This window comes from Ursus arctos, unplaced genomic scaffold (genome assembly GCF_023065955.2).
Source record: "Ursus arctos isolate Adak ecotype North America unplaced genomic scaffold, UrsArc2.0 scaffold_10, whole genome shotgun sequence".
Classification (NCBI taxonomy): Eukaryota; Metazoa; Chordata; class Mammalia; order Carnivora; family Ursidae; genus Ursus; species Ursus arctos.
Genome location: NW_026622764.1, coordinates 72222050 through 72244297, shown reverse-complemented (window position 1 = coordinate 72244297; position 22248 = coordinate 72222050). Strand labels below are relative to the sequence as shown.

The following is a 22248-nucleotide window of genomic DNA, read 5'->3' as shown; positions in this document are numbered from 1 at the left end:
ATTGAGGGAGATTAGAGGATGCAGTAGAATGGATCAGCAATCTGGAGGACAGGGTAATAGCACCCAAGCCGAACTCTAAAAAGAAAAAAAAGAATTTTAAAATGAGGATGGGTTAAGGGATCTTTTGGATAACATCAAGGGAAGAAACATTCACGTTACAGAGGTCCCAGAGGGAAAAGAGAGTAAGAGGTAGATAAGTTTATCTGAATAAATAATAACTGAAAACTTCCCTAATCGAGGAAAGGAAACAGACATCCAGATTCAGGAAGCACAGAGAGTTCCAAAAAAATATCCACACCACAACACATAATAATGATAATGATTTTTCAGCAGGAATGTTGCAGGTCAGAAGGGAATACTATGATATATTCAAAGTGCTGAAAGGAAAAAAAAAACACATACCCAAGAATACTCCATCCAGCAAAGTTATCACTCAGAATTCAGTAAGAGATAAAGAACTTCCCAAACAAAAATTAAAGGAGCTCACCACCACTAATCTGGCCTTATAAGAAATATTAAAGAGATTTCTTTAAGTGGAAAACAAAAGGCCATAATTAGAAGTAAAAAAAGAGAGAGAGAGAAAAGAAAGGAAAACTGTTCTAAGTAAAAGCAAGCATACAATAAAGGTCATAGAGCAATCTCTTGTAAGTATGAAGGTTAAAAGACAAAAGTAATAAAATCAATTCTAAAAAATTAGTTAAGGGGATTCACAAAATAAGAAGATATAAAATATAGTAACATATACATAAATTGTGGAAGGAGAAGAAAAAAAATGAGGTACTTTTAAAATGAGTTCAAACTTAAAAGACCATCAACTTAATATAGTCTGCAATATACTTAGGATGTTATATAAAACCTCATAATAACCATAAACTAAAAACTTATAATAGATACACAAAAAATAAAGAGAAATAAAGACAAGCAAAACACTAAAGAAGATCACAACTCACAAGGCAAAAGAGTAAGAGAAGATGAAGGGAATAGAAAAGAACTACAAGAACAACCAGAAAACAATGAACAAAATGGCAATAAGTAAATATCTATCAATAATTACTTTAAATGTGAATAGTCTAAATGCTTGAAAAAAAGACATATGGTGACAAAATGGTTAAAACAAAGAAGACTCATTTATATGCTGCCTGCAAGAGACCCATTTCAGATCTAAAGGCACATACAGACAGAAAATGAAGGATGGAGAAAAAATATGTCATGCAAATGGAAGTGAGAAAAAAAAAAGCCAGGGGGCAATACTTATATCAGACAAGATAGACTTGAAATCAAAGACTGTAGCAAGTGCAAAGAGGGCACTACCTAATGATAAAGGGATCAAAAAACAAGAAGATATAATAATTGTAGTTATCTATGTACCCAACATAGCAGCACCTAAATAAAGCAAATATTAACAGACACAAAGGGAAAACTTGACAGCAATACGATAAATAGGAGACTGCAACACCCCACTCACATCAATGAATAGATCATCCAGGCAGAAAATGAATAAGGAAACAGTGTTTTTGAACCACACATTAGACCAGATGGGCTTGACATATACAGAAAATACCATCCAAAAACAACTTTTCAAGTGCACATGGAACATTCTCCAGGACACATCATGTGTTAGGCCACAAAACAAGCCTAAATAAATTTAAGAAGATTAAATAAATTTAAGAAGATTAAAATCATACCAAGCATCTTTTTTGACTACAACTAATATGAATGAAGATAGACATCAATTACAAGAAGAAAGAAAAACAAAAAAAGCACAAACAAACAATATGCTACTAAACAGCCATTGGGTTAATGAAGAAATCAAATAGGAAATTAAAAAATTCATGGAGGAGATAGTCCAGGATGGCAGAGGAGTAGGAAACCTTAGTTGTGTCTGGTCCCAGGAATTCAGCTAGATAGCTGTCAAATCATTCCGAACATCTACTAACTAAGAGATCTGAGAAAAGATTACCTGAAACTCCACGAATAGAAAAAGCTACCACTTTCTACAAGAATGACAAGACAGAAAAACTCACCTCTAAAAAGAGAACAAGAAAAAAAGAGCAAGAGGCAGTACTGACTGCCAGGGACATAATCAGTATGGATATAAATAAGATGTCAGAACTAGAGTTCAGAATAACAGTTACAAAGATACTAGCTTGGCTTGAAAAAAAAAAAAGCATAGAAGACACTAGAGAATGTCTTCCTGGAGAAATAAAAGAAGTAAAATCTAATCAAGTTGAAATAAAAAAGGCTATTGAGATGCAATAAAAAAGTGCAGCCTCTAACTGCTAGGATAAATGAGGCAGAAGAAAGAATTAGCGATATAGAAGACAAATGATGAAGAATAAAAAGCTGAGAAAAAGAGAGATAAACAACTACTGGATCATGAGGGGAGAATTTGAGAGATAAGTGATATACCATAAAGAGAAACAATATTAGAGTAATTGGGATCCCAGAAGAGGAGAGGGGGAGTGCAGAAGGTACACTGGAACAAATTATAGTGGAGAACTTTCCTAATCTAGGGAAGTTCTCAGGCAATGAAGTCCAGGAGGCACAGAGAACTCCCTTCAAAATCAATAAAAATAGGTTAACACCTGGTCATATAATAGTGAAACTTGCAAATCTCAGAGACAAAGAAAAGCAGCTTGGGACAAGAGGTCCATAACCTACAAGGGTAGAAACATCAGACTGGCAGAAGACCTATCCACAGAGATCTGGAAGGCCAGAAAGGACTGGCATGATATATTCAGGGTGTTAAGTGAGAAAAATATGCAGCCACGAATACTTTATCCACCAAGGATGTCATTCAAAATAGGAGAGATAAAAAGCTTCCAGGACAAACAGAACCTAAAAGAATTCGTGATCACTAAACCAGCCCTCCAAGAAATATTAAAGGGGATCCTTTAAGTGAAGAGAGAGCCCAAGAGTAACATAGACCAGAAAGGAACAGAGACAATATACAGAAACAAGGTATACATTTACAGGTAATACAATGGCACTAAATTCGTATCTTCAATAATTACTCTGAATGTAAATAGAGTAAATGCTCCAATCAAAAGGAGATATCAGGTTGGATTAAAAAAAAAAACACAAGACCCATCCATATGCTGTCTACAAGAAACCCATTTTAGACCCAAAGACACCTCCAGATTGAAAGTGAGGGGGTGGAAAACCATTTATCATGCTAATGGATATCAAATGAAAGCTGGGGCAGCAATCCTTATATCAGACAAATTAGATTTTAAACCAAAGACAATAATAAAAGATAAGGAAGGACACTCTATCATAATTAAAGTGTCTATCCAACAAGATATAACAATTGTAAATATTTATGCCCCCAACATTGGAGCAGCCAATTATATAAACCAATCAATAACGAAATTAAAGAAACACATAAATAATAATAGTAAGGGACTTTAACACTCCACTCACTGCAATGGACAGATCATCTAAGCAGAAGATCAACAAAGAAACAAGGGCTTTGAATGACACATTGGACCAGATGGACTTCACAGATATATTCAGAGCATTCCATTCTAAAGCAACAGAATATACATTCTTTTCAAGTGCACATGGAACATTCTCCAAAATAGATCACATACTGGGTCACAAATCAGGTCTCAACAAGTACAAAAAGATTAGGATCATTCCCTACATATTTTCAGACCACAATGCTTTGAAACTTGAACTCAATCAAAAGAGGTTATTTGGAAAGAACTCAAATACATGGAGGCTAAAGAGCATCCTACTAAAGAATGAATAGGTTAACCAGGAAATTTAAAAAGAATTTTAAAAATTCATGGAAACAAATGAAAATGAAAACTGTTCAGAACCATTGGGATGCAGTAAAGGTGGTTCTAAGAGGGAAGTATATAGCAGAATGGGCCTTTCTCAAGAAACAAGAAACATCTCAAATACACAACCTAACCCTACAGCTAAAGGAGTTGGAAAAAGAACAGCAAAAGAGCCTAAATCCAGCAGGAGAAGAGAAATAATAAAAGAAGGTATATTGGAGCAGATTATCAGAAGATAATTAGCTAGATGGATGGATAGATAGATAGATAGATAGAAGATAATCAGATAGAAGATAGTCAGATAATCAGAAGATTAGAGCAGAAATCAATGAAATAGAAACCAAAAGAACAGTAGAACAGATCAATGCAACTAGGAGCTGGTTCTTTGAAAGATTTAATAAGATTGATAAACCCCTGGCCAGACTTATCAAAAAGAAAAAAGAAAGGGCCCAAATAAATAAAATCATGAATAAAAGAGGAGAGATCACAACCAACACCAAAGAAATACAAATAATTATAAGAACATATTATGAGCAATTATATGCCAACAAATTAGGCAATCTGGAAGAAATGGATGCATTCCTAGAAACATTTAAATTACCAAAACTGAAACAGGAAGAAATAGAAAACTTGAATAGACCGTAACCAGCAAGGAAATTGAAGCAGTAATCACAAATCTCCCAACAAACAAGCGTCCAGGGCCAGATGGCTTGCCAGGTGAATTCTACCAAACATTTAAGGAATAATTAATACCTATTCTTCTGAAGGTCTTTCAAAAAATAGAAATGGAAGGAAAACTTCCAAACTCTTTCTATGAGGCCAGCATTACCTTGATCCCAAAACCAGACAAAGACCCCACAAAATAGGAGAATTACAGACCAATATCTCTGATAAACACGGGTGCGAAAATTCTCACCAAGATACTAGCCAATAGGATCCAACAGTACATTAAAAGATTATTCACCATGACCAAATGGGATTTATTCCTGGGCTGCAAGGATGGTTCAACATCTGCAAATCAATCAATATGATGCACTACATTAATAAAAGAAAGGACAAGAACCATACAATCCTCTCAATAGATCCAGAGAAAGCATTTGACAAAGTACAGCATCCTTTCTTGATTAAAACTCTTCACAGTATAGGGATAGAGGGAACATACCTCAATATAGCAAAAGCCATATACAAAAAGCCCACAGTGAATATCATTTTCAATGGGGAAAAACTGAGAGCTTTTCCCCTAAGGTCAGGAACACAACAGGGATGCCCACTCTCACCACTATTGTTCAACATAGTACTAGAAGTCCTGGCCTCAGCAATCAGAGAATAAAAAGAAAGAAAAGGCATCCAAATCAGCAAGGAAGAAGTCAAACTCTCACTCTTCACAAATGACATGGTACTTTATGTGGAAAACCCAAAAGATTCCACCCCAAAATTGCTAGAACTCATATAGGAATTCAGCAAAGTGGCAGGATATAAAATCAATGCACAGAAATCAGTTGCATTTCTATACACTAACAATGAAACAGAAGAAAGAGAAATTAAGGAGTTGATCCCATTTACAACTGCACCAAAAACCATAGGATACCTAGGAATAAACCTAAGCAAAGAGGCAAAGGATCTGTACTCATGAAAGAAATTGAGGAAGACACAAAGAAATGGAAAAACATTCCATACTCATGGATTGGAAAAATTGATATTGTTAAAATGTTCATACTACCCCAAGTAATCTATAGGCTCAATGCAATCCATGCCAAAATATCAATACTTTTCATAGAAATAGGATAATCATAAAATTAGTATGGAACCACAAAAGATCCCAAGTAGCCAAAGTGATCTTGAGAAAGAAGAACAATGCCAGAGGTATCACAATCCCAGATTTCAAGATATACTACAAAGTTATAATAATCAAAACAGTATCGTACTGGCACAAAAATAGATACATAGATCAATGGAACGGAATAGAGAGCTGTTAAAATACCACCAACTTTTTTCACAGACCCGGAACAAATAATCCTAAAATTTGTATGGAACCAGAAAAGAGCCCTAATAGCCAAAGGAATGTTGAAAAAGAAAACCAAAGCTGGTGGCATCACAATTCCGGACTCAAGCTCTATTACAAAGCTGTAATCATCAAGACAATATGGTACTGGCACAAAAACAGGCACTTAGATCAATGGAACAGAATAGAGAACTCAGAAATGAACCCTCAACTCTATGGTCAACTAATCTTTGACAAGGCAGGAAAGAATATCCAATGGAAAAAAGACAGTCTCTTCAACAAAGGGTGTTGGGAAAATTGGACTGCCACATGCAGAAGAATGAAATTGGATCATCTCCTTACACTATACACAAAAATAGACTCAAAATGTATGAAAGACCTAAATGTGAGACAGGAATCCATCAAAAATCCTAGAGAAGAACACAAGCAGCAACCTTTTTTTTACCTCAGCTGCAGCAACTTCTTGCTAGACAAGTCTCCAAAGGCAAGTGAAACAAAAGCAATAATGAACTATTGGGACTTCATCAAGATAAAAAAGCTTTTGCACAGCAAAGGAAACAGTCAACAAAACCAAAAGACGATTAATAGAATGGGAGAAGATATTTGCAAATGACATATCAGATAAAGGGCTAGTATCCAAAATCTATAAAGAACTTATCAAACTCAACACCCAAAGAACAAATAATCAATAAAGAAATGGGCAGAAGACATGAACAGACATTTCTCTAAAGAAGACATCCAAATGGCCAACAGACACATGAAAAAGTGCTCAACATCACTCAGCATCAGGGAAATACAAATCAAAACCACAATGAGATACCACCTCACACCCATCAGAATCACTAAAATTAATAAGTCAGGAAACGACAGATGTTAGTGAGGATGCGGAGAAAGGGAACCCTCCTACACTGTTGGTGGGAATGCAAGCTGGTGCAGCCACTCTGCAAAAGAGTATGAAGTTTCCTAAAAAGTTGAAATAGAGCTACCCTATGACACAACAATTGCAATACTGGATACTTACACCAAAGATACAAATGTAGTGATCCAAAGGGGCACCTGCACTCCAATGTTTACAGCAGCAATGTCCACAATAGCCAAACTATGGAAAGAGCCCAGATGTCCATCAGCAGATGAATGGATAAAGAAGATGTGTGTATACACACACACACACACACACACACACACACACACTAGAATATTATGCAGCCATCAAAAAATGAAATCTTGCCATTTGCAATGATGTGGATGGAACTAGAGGGTATTATGCTAAGCAAAATAAGTCAATCAGAGAAGGACAATTTTCATAGGATCTCACTGATGTGTGGAATTTAAGATACAAGGCAGAAGATCATAGGGGAAGAGAGGAAAAAATGAAACAAGACAAAACCAGAGAGGGAGACAAAGCATAAGAGACTCTTAATCTCAGGAAACAAACTGAGGGTTGCTGGAGGGGAGGGGGGTCGGGGGATGCGGTAGTGTGATGGACATTGGGGAGGATATGTGTTGTGGTGAGCTCTGTGTGTTGTGTAAGACTGATGAATCACAGACCTGTACCCCTGAAACAAATAATACATTGTACGTTAATAAAAAAAAAAAAGAATAGAGAGCTGAGAAATATCCCACACTTATATGGTCAATTAATCTATAGAAAAGGAGGCAAGAATACACAATGGGGAAAAAGGCAGTCTCTTCAAAAAAGGTGTTGGGAAAATTGGAAAGCTACATGCTAAAGAATGAAACTAGACTACTTTCTTACATAATACAGAAAATTCAACTCAAAATGAATTAATGACCTAAATGTGAGACCTGAAACCCAGGGCCCCTGTGATAAACACACGGTGGTGTAGGCGATGAATCACTAAATTCACACCTGAAACTAACATTACACTGTATGTTAACTAACCTGAATTTAAATAAAAACTTGAAAAAAGAAAAGAAAAAGCAGCAATCTCCTGGACATTGACCTTAGCAACACTTTTCTAGATATATCTCCTCAGGCAAGGAAAACAAAAGCAAAAATAAACTATGGGGACTACATCAAAACAAAAATCTTTTACACAGCAAAGGAAACCATCAATGAAATGAAAAGGCAACCTACTGAGTGGGAGAAGACATTTGAAAATGATATATTTGATAAGGGGTTAATATTCAAGGTATATAATGAAGCTCTTCAACTGAGCACCCAAAAACCATAAATAATCCAATTTAAGGGGGGAGATGGGTTTAAGAGGTGATGGGGATTAGGGAATGCACTTGTGATGAACACCTAGTATTGTATGAAAGTGTTGAATCACTCCATTGTACACCTGAGACTAATATTACACTGTATGTTAACTACCTGGAATTTAAATAAAAACCTTAAAAAATGGGGAGAGGACATGAATATTTTTCCAAAGAAGATACACACATGAAAAGATTCTCAACATCACCAATCACATAATTTGCACCAAACATCACCTATTGGCAGGGAAATGCAAATCAAAACCACAATGAGATATCATCTCACACTTGTCAGAATGGCTAGAATCAAAAAGATAAGAAATACTGGGTGTTGGTGAGGCTGTGGAGAAAAATGAACCCTCGTGCACTTTGCTGGGAATACAAACTGGTGCAGCCACTGAGGAAAATATGGAGTATGGAGGTTCCTCAAAATATTAAAAATTCAAATAATCTTATAATTCCACTACTGTGTATTTACACAAAGAAAACAAAAACACGAACTTGAGAAGATATATATGCACTTTTATGTTCACTGAAGCATTACTGACAATAGCCAAGATATGGAAGCAACCTCAGTGTCCATCAATAGAATGGATAAAGAAGATGTGGTGTGTGTGTGTGTGTGTGTGTGTGTGTGTGTGTGTGTGTGTGTGTAATGGAATATTAGCCATAAAAAAGAATGAAATCTTGCCTTTTGTGACAACATGAATGGACCTAGTAGGTATTGTGCTCAGTAAGGTAAGTCCAACAGAAAAAGATAAATACCATTTAATTTCACTTATAATGTGGAATCTAAAAAATCCATACAAACTAAGAAAAACCAGAAATATTTCCCTGGATTCCCAGGACACCTGATACTGGCCACTGGCTTGGTGTGTCTACAGTGTTTAATAGTTCAAGGCTTATGTCACATAAATTGCTGAGATCACTGGAAGTATGTATCCCAATAGCATGTAGCAGTTTAAGACAGGATTAGGCGAATTTAGTGTGGTCATTTGCTTATTTACAGACACAGGTGCTTTGATCATAGTTTACGGACACTTTCCCCAACCCAGATACTCTAGCACATAGGAGCCTGAGTTTTCCCTGCTATAAAACCAGAACACTTAATCTATGAGTAAGAAGAAGGGTCTCAGAATGGATCTAATTCAAACACTGGGGTAATATGCTCTTCATCTATGCTATAGAATCCTAGGAGTCCATTTTGTTACCACTCCAGTTACAGGCATCTGTTTAGCTGTGGACAGGGTACTAAATCATCTAGCCCCTCAGAGACAGCCACCATAAGAACAGCCCCAGCAAGGATGACCTACTCGGGGTGTGGGATTATTCCTAGGGAATGTTCAAGAATTGCAGGTGGTTCCCGAATTCAGCAAGATTAAAAAGTGTTATTGTTAGTTGCTCAACTGTGATGAAAATATTAGATCCATTAAAAGCTAATCTTAAATTATTGATTAAAATATTATATTCTTCAAAAGTCAAAATATTAATTTGTAGAAGGAGGACATGTTCTTGTTAAACAGCCTAGGATATGACATAAATATACAGAGGCTGTAAATCACAGACCACACACACTACTTAAATGACTTTCAATAAATGGCACAGCTACTGTGGAAGGCAGTTTGGCAGTTTCTTACAAAACTAAACATACTTTTATACTTTTACTATATGATACAGCAATTACACTCCTTGGTATAAGTCCAAAGGAGTTGAAAACTTATGTCCACACACACACAAAAAAAAACCTGCACATGGACATTTATAGCAGCTTTTTAAATAATTGCCCAAACTTGGAAATAACCAAGATGTTTTTCAGTGAGTGAATGGATAAAGTATTTTACATCCAGAAAGTGGAAAGTTATTCATCACTAAATAGAAATGAGCTCTTAAGCCATGAAAGACACGGCAGACACTTCAATGCATATTACTAAGTGAAAGAAGCCCATTCGAAAATGCTACATACTATATGAATATGACATTCTGGAAAAGGCAAAACCATGGAGATAGTACAAAAATCAGTGGTTGCCAAGGGTTTGTGTGTGGAGAGAATGATGAATAGACGGAGTGCAGAGGATTTTTAAAGCGGTAAAACTACTCTGTATGATACTGTGATGATGGATACTTGTCATTATACATTTCTCCAAGCCCATAGAATATACAACATCAAGAGTGAGCCCTAATGTAGACTCTGAACTTTGGGTAATGATGATGATGTGTCAATATAGGTTCATCAGTTATAACAAATATACAGTTCTGGTAGGGGTTGTTGATGATGGGGGAGTCTGTGAGGGAAAGCGGGGAATATACGGGAACTTTATATTTTCTGCTCAATTTTGTTGTGAAGCTATAATTGCTCTAAAATATACAACCTACTTTTTTAAATGCCTGCCAAGAGGCAATGCCTACTTTAAAAAAGCAGAAATGGGTACATTATAAGTCTTTAAGAAATCTTCTTTGAGAGACACCACAAAGCAAAGCATACATTACAGATTGAAGAGATAGGGAATTTAAAGATTATATTAGCAGAGCTATAGATTCTTGGTGGCATCAGTATGACCGACTCCCTAACTGCTCAAGGAAAACTTTTTTTTGCTGCAAAGTTCATGAGGACAAAACTAAAGAAAACCCCAAATGTGCTGGTAGTTTCATATGAAAAGCAGCTTAAAGAGTGGGGTAGGCCTCAGGGATGGACTTGAGATACTCAACACTCTTATGACCACACTACTGACCTGTGCAATGGCATAATCCGAGTTGTTGGTGGCCAGCATGCCCTCATTCCCACTGATTCCCACACCCACGTGGGCCATCTGGATCATCCCAACATCATTGGCACCATCCCCAATGGCAAGAGTAATGGCCCCTACATGCTTCTTAACCAGGTCCACTATTTCTGCCTTCTGGAGGGGAGATAACCTGAAAAAGAAGACCAAAACCACCATTTTTTAGTGTTTTGTTTTTGTTCACCTTGTTCTAAAAGCCTTTAACAGAGTCAACAGTAATCTACACATAGCCACCTTTAGGTGGCAGTTACTGGTAAATTTCCCAATTCATTAATTAAGCTTTTTACATATATAAAAATGTTCCACACACCAATCTAAAAAGAAACAAATGAATAAACAAAAAGCAGAATCAGAACTATACATACAAAGAACAAACTGATGGCTGCTGGAGGGGAAGGGGATGGAGGGACTTGCAAAATAGGTGAAGAGGACTTGGAGATACAGGCTTCCAGTTATGGAGTGAATAAGTCATGGGGATAAAAGGTACAGCATAGGGAATATAGTCAGTGGTACTGTAATAGTGTTGTATGGTGACAGAGGGGAGCTATACTTGTGAGCATAGCATAACATTTAGAGATGTCCAATCACTGTGTCGTACTCCTGAAAATAATGTAAAATTGTGTGTCAACTATACTCAATTTTTTAAAAAAGTTCCCTCCCATCCTCACCCAAAATAAAAAGAAAAGCAAAGAAACCACACAGTAACTTCTTTAACATCCCAAAAGAAATACACAGTATTTCTCCAGGTTACATGGAGATAAACTCTTCAATTTGCCTTTCTCCCCATCACTCCCTCTTGTCTAACACCTGCCTACTATATTAATTTATATCATCTACCTAAAGGAGAGCAAGAAGTGAAGATTTCTGAAACTATATGAAGGCATTTACCCAAAAGATAGCCTGTAGACTAGCCTATGAAAATCAAACTACCCTCAAGTGAACTTGAAAAATAAAAGGAGATATAAAAACATGAAGGTATCAGTCAGAAGAGTCTGTGGTAAGAACAACAAACGATAGTGAAGTGACATAACAACAAATGTTTGTTTCTTTCCATGGTATGTGTCCAACATAGATTAGGATACTGTTGATCCTTTTTTCTCCCTCAGATAAGCTACAAAAGCAAATTTAGTATTCTTAAAATATTTTAGGCTAGTAGACCCTGTCTGCACAAAACACAGATACACCAAGGAAAGAGAAGAAAAAATTTTATCTCTTGTTCATCACTTATGCATTCATTCACTAAATGAATCAGATACACACCTCTATCCAAAACAAAAAGAGACACACAAAGGTTTTATTTTCCAGTAATCAAATGATCATCCCCTTCTCACAAAACAGCTCCTGAAAACTAATTTAAATTTAAACCTTTCAATTTTTAGGTGAGATTATTAAAAACTGAGGAGATAGGTTTCCTTGAGTATACCAATTAAATACCAATTGATGGTATTTACATTCATGTCTTGCCAAGTTCATCTTGTCGTTCTATTGGCCGAGACAACATAGAAGCCGCATAGCCATCTATTCACAAAAATTGAAAGGGAACACACTCCAAATTTAAAGACAGAAGCACAGATAGAAAAACTTTTGTTTCATAATGAAGAAAATACAATGAGTTAACATTACGACTTTGTCATTAGAGTATGAAAAGTTACTGAAGTAGGGGATGTTCCAGAAACCATTTGTAAGTTTCATTTCCATCAAGAGATGCTGGTTGTTTTGCTGGAATGGTGACAATGATAATAACTTCACCATTTAGTCTGGCAACTACCTTTATATCTTAATTCTTTTTTTTAAGATTTTTTATTTATTTGACAGAAAGAGAGACAGCCAGCGAAAGAGGGAACACAAGCAGGGGGAGTGGGAGAGGAAGAAGCAGGCTCCCAGCGGAGGAGCCTGATGTGGGGCTCGATCCCAGGACCCTGGGATCACGCCCTGAGCTGAAGGTAGAGGCTTAACGACTGAGCCACCCAGGCATCCCCTTTATATCTTAATTCTATCCTCTGGGCCAACCAAGTTCTCCAAAATATGAGAAGAGAACACTCAGGGGCCCACTAAACCATCTCCTCCCCTTGCTAAACATCATTTAGTCCTTCAGTCCTTTGGTAATGTGGTTCTGGGCCTTTCACCAAGGCTCCAAATCAGTTCTGACCAGTTAAGAATAGAACTGGATCATCACTATTCTGATTTGGGGTCCTCCCCACCCATATATGAAAATAAATCCTAAAATAATAGTAGTCTTTTAATAACCATCTGTTAATTGAGCTCCAGTCAATAAAACACTTTAGGTCATGTGTCCATATATGGGCATTAAGCCAAATTTCCCTAATCCTGAAATTTTAGGGTTATATCCAATTGATGGTATTTACATTCATGTCTCGCCAAGTTCATATTGTCGTTCTATTGGCCGAGACAACATAGAAGTCCCATAGCCATCTATTCACAAAAATTGAAAGGGAAGATGTCTACTCAGGATCGGAAAAAAGTCAGTATGCTGTTTCAGAGCACAAAAGTGATAAGAAAACACAGCCCTAAAACACAGTTTTAGGAATTCAAAACAATCATTGAACAGTTAATTTCTACTCTTCTCATCCGAATGGACATTTTTACATTCCAAAAATAATATTTCACCTGTCAACTCTCATTGTGACTTTTAATCTCTAACATGGAACCAAATAAAAAATTCAACAATAATTTAGAAAGAACACATAATAGATTCCAAATTATAAAACTAAGTCACATTTGACTCGAGTCATATTTGACTTAATTAAAAAATTGCAGTACTTTTATCATCTATTTTCATGGATTAAAAATATACAAAGATAAGTAAACCAATTGCCTGGAATAATGTCATGGTTTTTCCATAGGCACATACTATTGACTCCCTTATCAATATATGCAGTGTGAGGAATAAAAAATAAAATGGTTTCCACTCAAAATTTGGGTTAAATAGGTGATGAAGATTAAGGAGTACACTTGTGATGAGCACCTGGTGATGTATGGGAGTGTTGAATCACTATATCGTGCATCTGAAACTATATTACACTGTATGTTAACTAACTAGAATTTAAATAAAAGCTTTGTAAAAATTGTAAAATAGGTTCAACATATTATATGGCACAGATGTTTTCTTGGATATATAAACAAGTTTTTTTTTTTTGCTATAATTGTGTTTGCAATTTGCTGAGTAAACTACTTAACGGTAATCTCATATTCATTATTATTTATTCAACAAATATTTATGTCTCTGCTATGAGCTAAGCACAACCCTTGATAGAGAAGATAGAGGAGAAAATAAAATATATAAACAACTCTGCCTTCATGAAGATTACATTGCAGTGGAGAGGACAGACAATAAACCAAGTAAGTAAAACAAAAATTATGGCATATAGTGATAAGAATTGTCAGGAAAATAAGTCTACAGCTTCATAAATTGACTTTTAGAAGTTAATTAATTTTTCTTTTTTAATTATGTTCACCTGAGTGCCACTGATTAAGCAATTATAACAAATACTGTATGACACCCTCCAACTATCTAAACTTTTTTATTTCTAAGTGACATTCAGTAAGCAAATTGTTGGCCAAATTTTTAAGAAAACTTTCTATACTTGTTAATGGTATATAAGGACATTGGACAATTTCAACAAGAAAACAAATGTAGAACTGGAAAAAACTAAAAACAAACATTTCAGCTCACCAGAAAATGACCAAAGGTGGAAAAGAACTTGATCCATGTTTATTCATGAAAAGATGTTACTGTATCAGGCAAGTGCAGCAAGCTTGTGACCCTCTTTCCCGGAGGTGTTCATATTCCCTTGACCTGGGAGTGGGGCAAGAATCTGCAGATTTACTATCTGGACATGGTGGATATGGTTTGGAGCAGATAATGAGCACCCACATCTTTACCAACTGGGGTAGCTCTCTTAGTTCAGGGAGGGCAGAAAATCAGCTAGAAATATAACAGGGAGATTTTTGCAACAAAAGAATCATGGGAGGGTTGAGATAATAAACTTTCCACAAAATCCAGACAGCTCACTAAATTAAGACTATGCAAGGAAGAGCCCAGAGAGGTTTGCAACTTGTTATACCTCTGAAAGAATTGCTCCAATCACATATAGCCCTGACAGCAGAAGTAGAAGTCTTAGGGTTTGAATTGAGGAGGCACAAACTTGCCCAAGTAATTGAGTAATGACTAAACTCTTCAGGCACAGGAGAAACATCTGGGAAGGCAGGCTTAAAAAAACAAAACAAAACAAAACAAAACAAAAACCAAAACCCCAAAACAACAGCTAAGGTAAAATATCAGTAACTGCAAATGAACAGGCAAACAGATTTCACAGCCCAGGCAAGTTATTAAAACACCGAACCAATAAAATGCAGAAGAATAAATTAGAATCCAGATATACTGCAGTGTATTTTTCCACAACATCCACATTCACTCAAAACAAAACAAAATCACTAGATGTACCAAGGAGCATTTGTTTCCACACACAGTGAAAAAAGCAGTCAATAGAAGCTGACTGAGACCTGATGTAGGATTTAGCAGGCAAAGACTTCAAAGCAGCATTATAAATATGTTCGTAGAATTAAAATAAAATACGTTCAAAGAATCAAACAAAATTGTAACCATTATGAGTCAACAAACAACATACCCCAACAGAAGAATGGAAACTATTAAAAAATAAAAATTCTAGGGATGAAATGAAAAAGATACTTCATGAACTTAATATCAGATCTGAGATAGTAGAAGGAATCAGTAAATTTGAAGTTACATGAATAGAAAATATGCAATACAAAAAGAAAGGAGGGGAAATTAAAGAAAAATGAAGTGGCAGTGCCACAGGTCTATAGTAAACATCAAGCATTCACTCATGTATATGATTGGAGTCCCAAAGTAAAGGGAACAAAATTAGAAAGAAAGAAAAAAAAAACACCTTGAAAAAATAATGATTGAAACTTTCTAATCTAGCAAAATCAAAACAAAACATGAATTTAGGGATCCCCTGAATTTAAAGTAGAACAAATACAATAAGAACCACATATAGAGTCAACATAGCCAAACAACTGAAACCAAATAACAGAGAGAAAATCTGGAAAGTAGGAAGAGGAAAATGATACATCACATACAGGGTAACAACAGTGTAAACTTCTCATCAGAAACAAGGGAGCCAGAAGACAACAGAATGACAAAGTACCAAGGGGAAAAAAAAATAAACCTAGTATTTTCTTTGAAAATAGCTTCAAGTTAGAAATCAGTAAGAGAAAGGGGCATAGGAAATACCCAAATGTGTGAGAATTAAATAACACACTTTTAAATATCCCATAAGATAAAAAAGAAATCAAGAGAAATGAGAAAATACTGTACTTTGAACTGAATGCTAATGAAAACACAACATATCAAAATTTGTGAAATGTAGTTAAATCAGTGCTTAAAGATTTATGGCTTGAAATGTTTATAGTAGAAAAGAAAAAAACTTAAAATCAATGATGAAAGTCTCTACCTTAAGTTATGAGAAAAAGAAAAAGAAATTCAATCCAAAGTAGGGTAAAAGTAGAAAACAATACAGATAAATACGTATTATATGTGAGAATGTCATATCACTATATAACATGCATATATTTTATAATATTATTTTATTATAAAAGTACATATACATTATAAATATGATGTATATCAGAACATAAATAAAAACTGAACAAACCATGGAGTTGGCCTTTTGAAAATATCAGCAAAATTGGTAAAGCCCTAACTAGACTGATCAAAGAAAAAAAGAGTAAATTATTCATATGAAGAAGGAAAGAAGGAACACCACCATATATCACATAAAAGTAACAAAAAAGGAATATTGTGAAAAACTTTATGCCAACATATTTGACAACTAGATCAAATGGATAAATTCCTTGAAAGACACAAATCACAAACCTAACTGAAGTACTAGAAAATATTTGCTAAATAAATCGAATTATTCATTAAGACCTTCCCACAAAGTCAGATCCAGATGGCATCAACAGAGAAGTCTATCAAACATTTTAGGAAGAAATAATACCAATACTACAGAAAATGTAGAAAACTGAGGACAAAGAAACACCTCCCAAATCAGTTTATCAGGCCAGAATTATCCTGAAACCAAAGCCATTAAATAACTTGAAGTAAAACCACAAATACCCTTCATGAATATAGACTAAAAATTCTTAATGAAATTTTAGTAGAATATATAGAAAAAATGATAGGTGCCTGGGTGGCTCAATAGGTTAAGCATCTGCCCTTTGGCTCAGGTCATCTTCTCAGGGTCCTGGGACTGAGCCTGGCATCAGGCTCCCTGCTCAGCAGAGAGTCTGCTTCTCCTTCTATCTCTGCCCCTCTCCGTGCTTGTGCTTGCCCTTGCCCTTTCTCTCTCTTTCTTGCTCTCGCTCTCAATCTCAAATAAATAAATAAAATCTTTTTTTAAAAAAAGAAAAACAGTAAAATTGTCATAAAATTTTGAAGCCATGAAGAATGTTAGAGACAGACTCTACTCTCCTTCCCTACCACCACTCCCTTTGTAAGTTACAGTTTCTGCCAGTTCCATACCAAATTGTTTTCATCAGTTTAGGATATAGCTCAGTCAACAGACTTCAATTTTGTATTCATTTATGTTTACTGTTCATCTAATGGGACACTTAAAGGGACAAAGTGATTAAGTGGAGAAACTAAGGCAATGAACAACTTAAACGGGAATAATTGAGAGTTGCTATCATGGTTTGCCCATGAGTGACCCCTGCAGAAACTGGACAGGGAGGAGAGTGAGGTCAAGTTGGACATTTCCCTGCTCCTCCCTGCCATGTCTTCTCCACATGGCTGTGTCTGTCTACCACAGCTCAAGGCTCCTCTAGAGGCAGTCCACTCTGCCGGGCTCTCTTTGCAAATAGAGTGACTACTCTCCTCCTCCAATCCCTTTGGACCTAGGGGTATATCATCTCTTTCCACTGTTACCAGCATGTATATAATCCCTTTGTTTTCATCTTGGGCTCCTGACAGCAAGTATCGTTCAGAGCCAAACATGATGTCCCATTTGCTGAGATTTCTGGGAGAAAGCACATGTGAATCTTCCTCTGGATGCAATCATATGAGGTTATGAAGCTTGGGTCTCTCAACCCCCAACTTGTTGCCAAAAGGGGTTCTGGCCTGGGGATAAAGCCTGCACCAGGTGAATCAAAAGGGAGACACCTACATCAAAGGGAGAACTCTACATCAAACCACAAGTAAAGCCAGACTTAGGACAAACCACCAATAGTTGGTTTGCATGCCAACTGCTGGAATAACAATCCTTTGTGGCAAAATTAGTCCCTGTGTTCTCTTCTCTCTGCTTCTTCAGTATGTCCTTTCATTGCTCCCTCCAGCATGAGTAGCAAGTTTGGGCAGAGAAAAAGTGAGCATTCCTTAAAATATTGTTTTGATGCAAAATTAAAACTGGTCAATTAAATCTGAATAGTTAAAAGAAACAAATAACTGGTGAATTGACTATTGATGAATTTTCTTGCTTCCCTTGAAGTCAGCTTTACCTACAGAATTTTCAATTATGTGAGCTAATAAATTCCCTTTTTTGCCCAAGCTGGATTTGAATTCAGCTTTCCATTATTTTTATCAGTTCTAATTGATGGAAGTCTAGATCACAAAGAATCCTAAAGGCTAAACTACAGTCATGACAAGTGAGAGTGAAGAACAGAAGGTGCTGAATTTTTGTAGTAGATGCTGAACAAATGTGAACACAGAAAGACATCTAAGGGAAACATCTGAAGCATATAGGGAGCCCAACTGATTGAGGAGCAAATCTATATTAATACTTAAAAGTTCAAAGCATCACGATGTTTTAATAATTGGCCCATTTAATCTTTTCACTCAGGAGTAAGGAACAACTATTCTGTACCAAGTTTCATTATTTTCTTAGTTCCACCCATCTTTGTTGTACATGATTTGCCTTTTTAAATTGATGTTTAGACTTGCACTAATACTGATAATTTCATTTTCCTCTAGACATCAGTGGATTTTTTTTTTTCAGTTTTGCCCCTCACTATAAATAAAGGGATTTTGTTCTTACTGAAGACATCTTTCATCTGGTCAACACATCACTAAATAATTTATCACTGAAAAACTATAATCTGCTTTCTAGTAACATCTTAAGCCTGATATTTAAAATTAAATTCAGACATCTCTCTTCAATTTGAGCATATATTTTACCAATAAGGAACTTTGTTTCTACAAAAACTTGTATTTACATGTCCACATTTTCTTTATATGAACAGTGTTAAAGATAGCAGAGAAGGAAAAAAGAACAGTGACTTTATCCTTACCTACAACATAATACTGCTCTACATGAGAGGGCCAAATTGAGGAAGCTCCTCTTAATTTCAGAATGGAGGGCATACTTCAATGTTTCACCATCAGTGATGAGGGCTAGGTCATTTTCTTTACCTATCCGGGTTCCGAGAGCTTCACAGTTCTGAGCAACTGCTTGTTTTGTTGCCTAAAACAAAGGTGGGGGAAGGAATCACTTTATTTTTCTCATTTTAAATGTAAATGAAAAGACTTTTTGAATCAAGATGGTAGACTGAGCCATATTTTTACTTCATTCTTCCCTTCAAATAGCTCACTGAAATTAAAAAGTAAAAAACATGAAAAGAAGATTGACATCATTGGTCATCAGTGAAATGCTAACTGAAACCACAATGAGATACTACTTCATATCCATTAGCATGACTAGAATCAAAAAGTCAGATAATAAGTGTTGATCAGGGTATAGAAAACCCCAAAACTCCCATACACTGCTGTTGGGAATGCAAAATGGTATAGCTACTTCTGACAGTTCCACAGATGGGTAAACATGAAGTCTACCCATGACCCAGCAATTCCACTCATACATATATATACCTAAGACAAGTGAAAACAAGTGTCTATGCAAAACTTGTATGTGAATGTTTATAGCAGCATTATTCACAATTGCCTAAAAGTTTTAACAACCTAATGAATGGATAAACAAAATATGGTATATCCATATAATGGAATATTCTTTAGTTATAAAAGTTTATGAGGTATTAATGCATGCTACAACATGAATGAACCTTGAAAATGTGGTAACTAACAGAACCCAGTCACAAAAGACTGTATGCTATTATGATTCAATTCACATGAAAGTCGAGAATAAACAAACCCATCAAGACAGAAAGTAGGTTAGTAGTTGTTTATGGTGGGGGAAGGAGGATGAGAAAGATGGTAACTAAAGAGTAGGGAGATTCTTTTAGAGGTGATGAAAATGTTCTAAGAGTTGACTGTGGTGACGGTTGCATGTGTAAGTAAAAATATTAAAACGGATCGAATGGTACACATTAAACATAAATTTTATGTGATGTGGATTATATTTCAATAAAACTGTTTTTTTAAAAGGTATGTAAGTAAGCGTGAACTCATATCAGTTGGAAAATACAGATAGATGCTAATAGCATATCAGAAATTTCAGAGAATTTTTGAGAAAAATGCCAAAGGCGGGAACAAAATAATGGAGAGAACTCTACAAAACTGAGTCTCAGGCTTCTAAGGGAGAAATAAAGAAGTTGTAGAGACTCATCACTCAATTTAAGATGTTGGGAATCACCTCCCTTAGGTTATTTTCTTCACCCCGACCTTTCCTTCCTTCATAATTCACATAAACTGTTGAAAGCTCAAAATTTTAGAGAAATGACTCCCCATGCCAGTAGCAGAGTGGAAAATTCAGGTAGTGGAGTATGTTAAGGAAAATATGTAATAAAATTTTAAGTTATACAGATTAATGTTAAAGAAAAATCCTTCATCAAATACAAGTGAAATAAAAAAAATCAGTTACCACTTTCTGTTGAGACATTAGTGAACTAATAAGTTTGCCAAAATATGTCTTGATTCTTGCCAACTCTGTTTTACTTCTATGACTATGTGAAATGAATGTCATAAAATACTAAATCATATTGAAAAGCAGATTATTTAATTTAACTATTGTTTTCAGTTATATTCAATGATCTATAGAAATCAGAGATTTTTTATGATCTCCTGTAAACATAAATGAAATTTTAAGAAAATGTGCCACCTGGGGAAAAATTTTAAAGCATAACTAGTACCAAGCACCAAAGCTTTAATGAAAAAATCTTCCCTATTTTTCTCAGAAAATCAATTTAAATTGATTCTAATAATTTCTCAAAACATCAATTTAAAAAGGCCTTCATTTCTCATTATTCAAATAACTGTGTTTTCCAAAAGAAAAGTTACTTTAATAATTCTTGAATTACTGAAGACTTTTTATAAACCTGCAGGTCTAATAACAGATGACATTCAAACACTTGAAATTTGATTTCACATTGTGTAGGAACTATAATGTATTATATATATATATCATATTAAACATTTCTACTTCTGCTTTTTCTACACAGTGGACTACATATCCCATCAATGATCTCAAGTGGCTGTAATTGTTTTGTTGCCCCCAAAATAATCTGACAAAATTGAAGTTTTCCTCCACTTTAATAATTCTACTCACATTTCATTTGTTTAGCGACCACAAAACTTGGTGATTTTCTAGTTAATATATTGTTTTCTATTTTACAGCTTCTTAGAACAAGTAAATGCTTGGAGCTAAAGATATTAGTTTAATATCTTATTTTTTTCTTCCACTCCTAAATTGTTTGCTTCTCTTTACCAGTCCTTCTGCTGCCAACGTTAATAGAAGTTAAAGGTAATCCAACATGGTTCACTCTAGAACATGAGTCATTTGGCAACATAAATTATGTAAAATTACATAAATTATGTAAAATCTTGCAGCACAACCTGCAGCACATTATATGGGGAAATTGCATTATATGCTTCATATGTAAAGTAATTCTATCAATAAGTAATGATTACTTAAGAATAATGAGTTTTGAAAATGACATAACTCAAAAGTTTACAGGAGCTTAAAACATAAGAGAAAATCTTAGAGAAACAATGTGTCAGGATCACTATGAAAATTACAATATGTAAGTGACATAGAGTTTTCCATAGTAAGCTTCAATAACAAGACTAGCTTCTGGAAAATTCTAACTCATTCATCTAATTACTTATGCAACTTCATTCCTCTCAAAAACTTGAATACTGTCCATTGTACAAGCTTAAATTAAAGGTCAAAAGTTAGTCTAAGGCACTGAAATTTCAACAATGACATATAAAGAGCTTGGATTCACCACTGCCATCCTTATAGAAAAAAAGCTGAACAAAGTGAAAACCAACTTTTTTTGGACCCATCAGAGATAGGTGAGATCACATGACAAACTGCCACCAGAAATCTGAAGAGACAAGTGAATACAGAGAATCACAGCTGAGCTCTGTTTAACTGGAGCGGAAGGTACTACTAAAGTCACAAACTGGTAGGAACTCTTAATTGGTAATTTTGAGGAATTGATGTAGGCTGAATATGGGTTACCACAA

The 22248-nt window shown here is 35.3% G+C and overlaps 1 protein-coding gene across 1 annotated transcript in view; it reads right to left on the bottom strand.

Annotated features, from left to right (window-relative positions):
* LOC113251194 (phospholipid-transporting ATPase IB-like) overlaps positions 1–22248 on the bottom strand; it is a 175156-nt gene that overhangs the window by 56293 nt on the left and 96615 nt on the right. The window contains exons 23-24 of the mRNA XM_026493021.4: positions 19116–19288; positions 10737–10920 (exon numbers count right to left, since the gene is read on the bottom strand). Coding sequence (XP_026348806.3) covers positions 10737–10920; positions 19116–19288 — 357 coding nt within the window. The remainder of the gene's footprint in view (positions 1–10736; positions 10921–19115; positions 19289–22248) is intronic.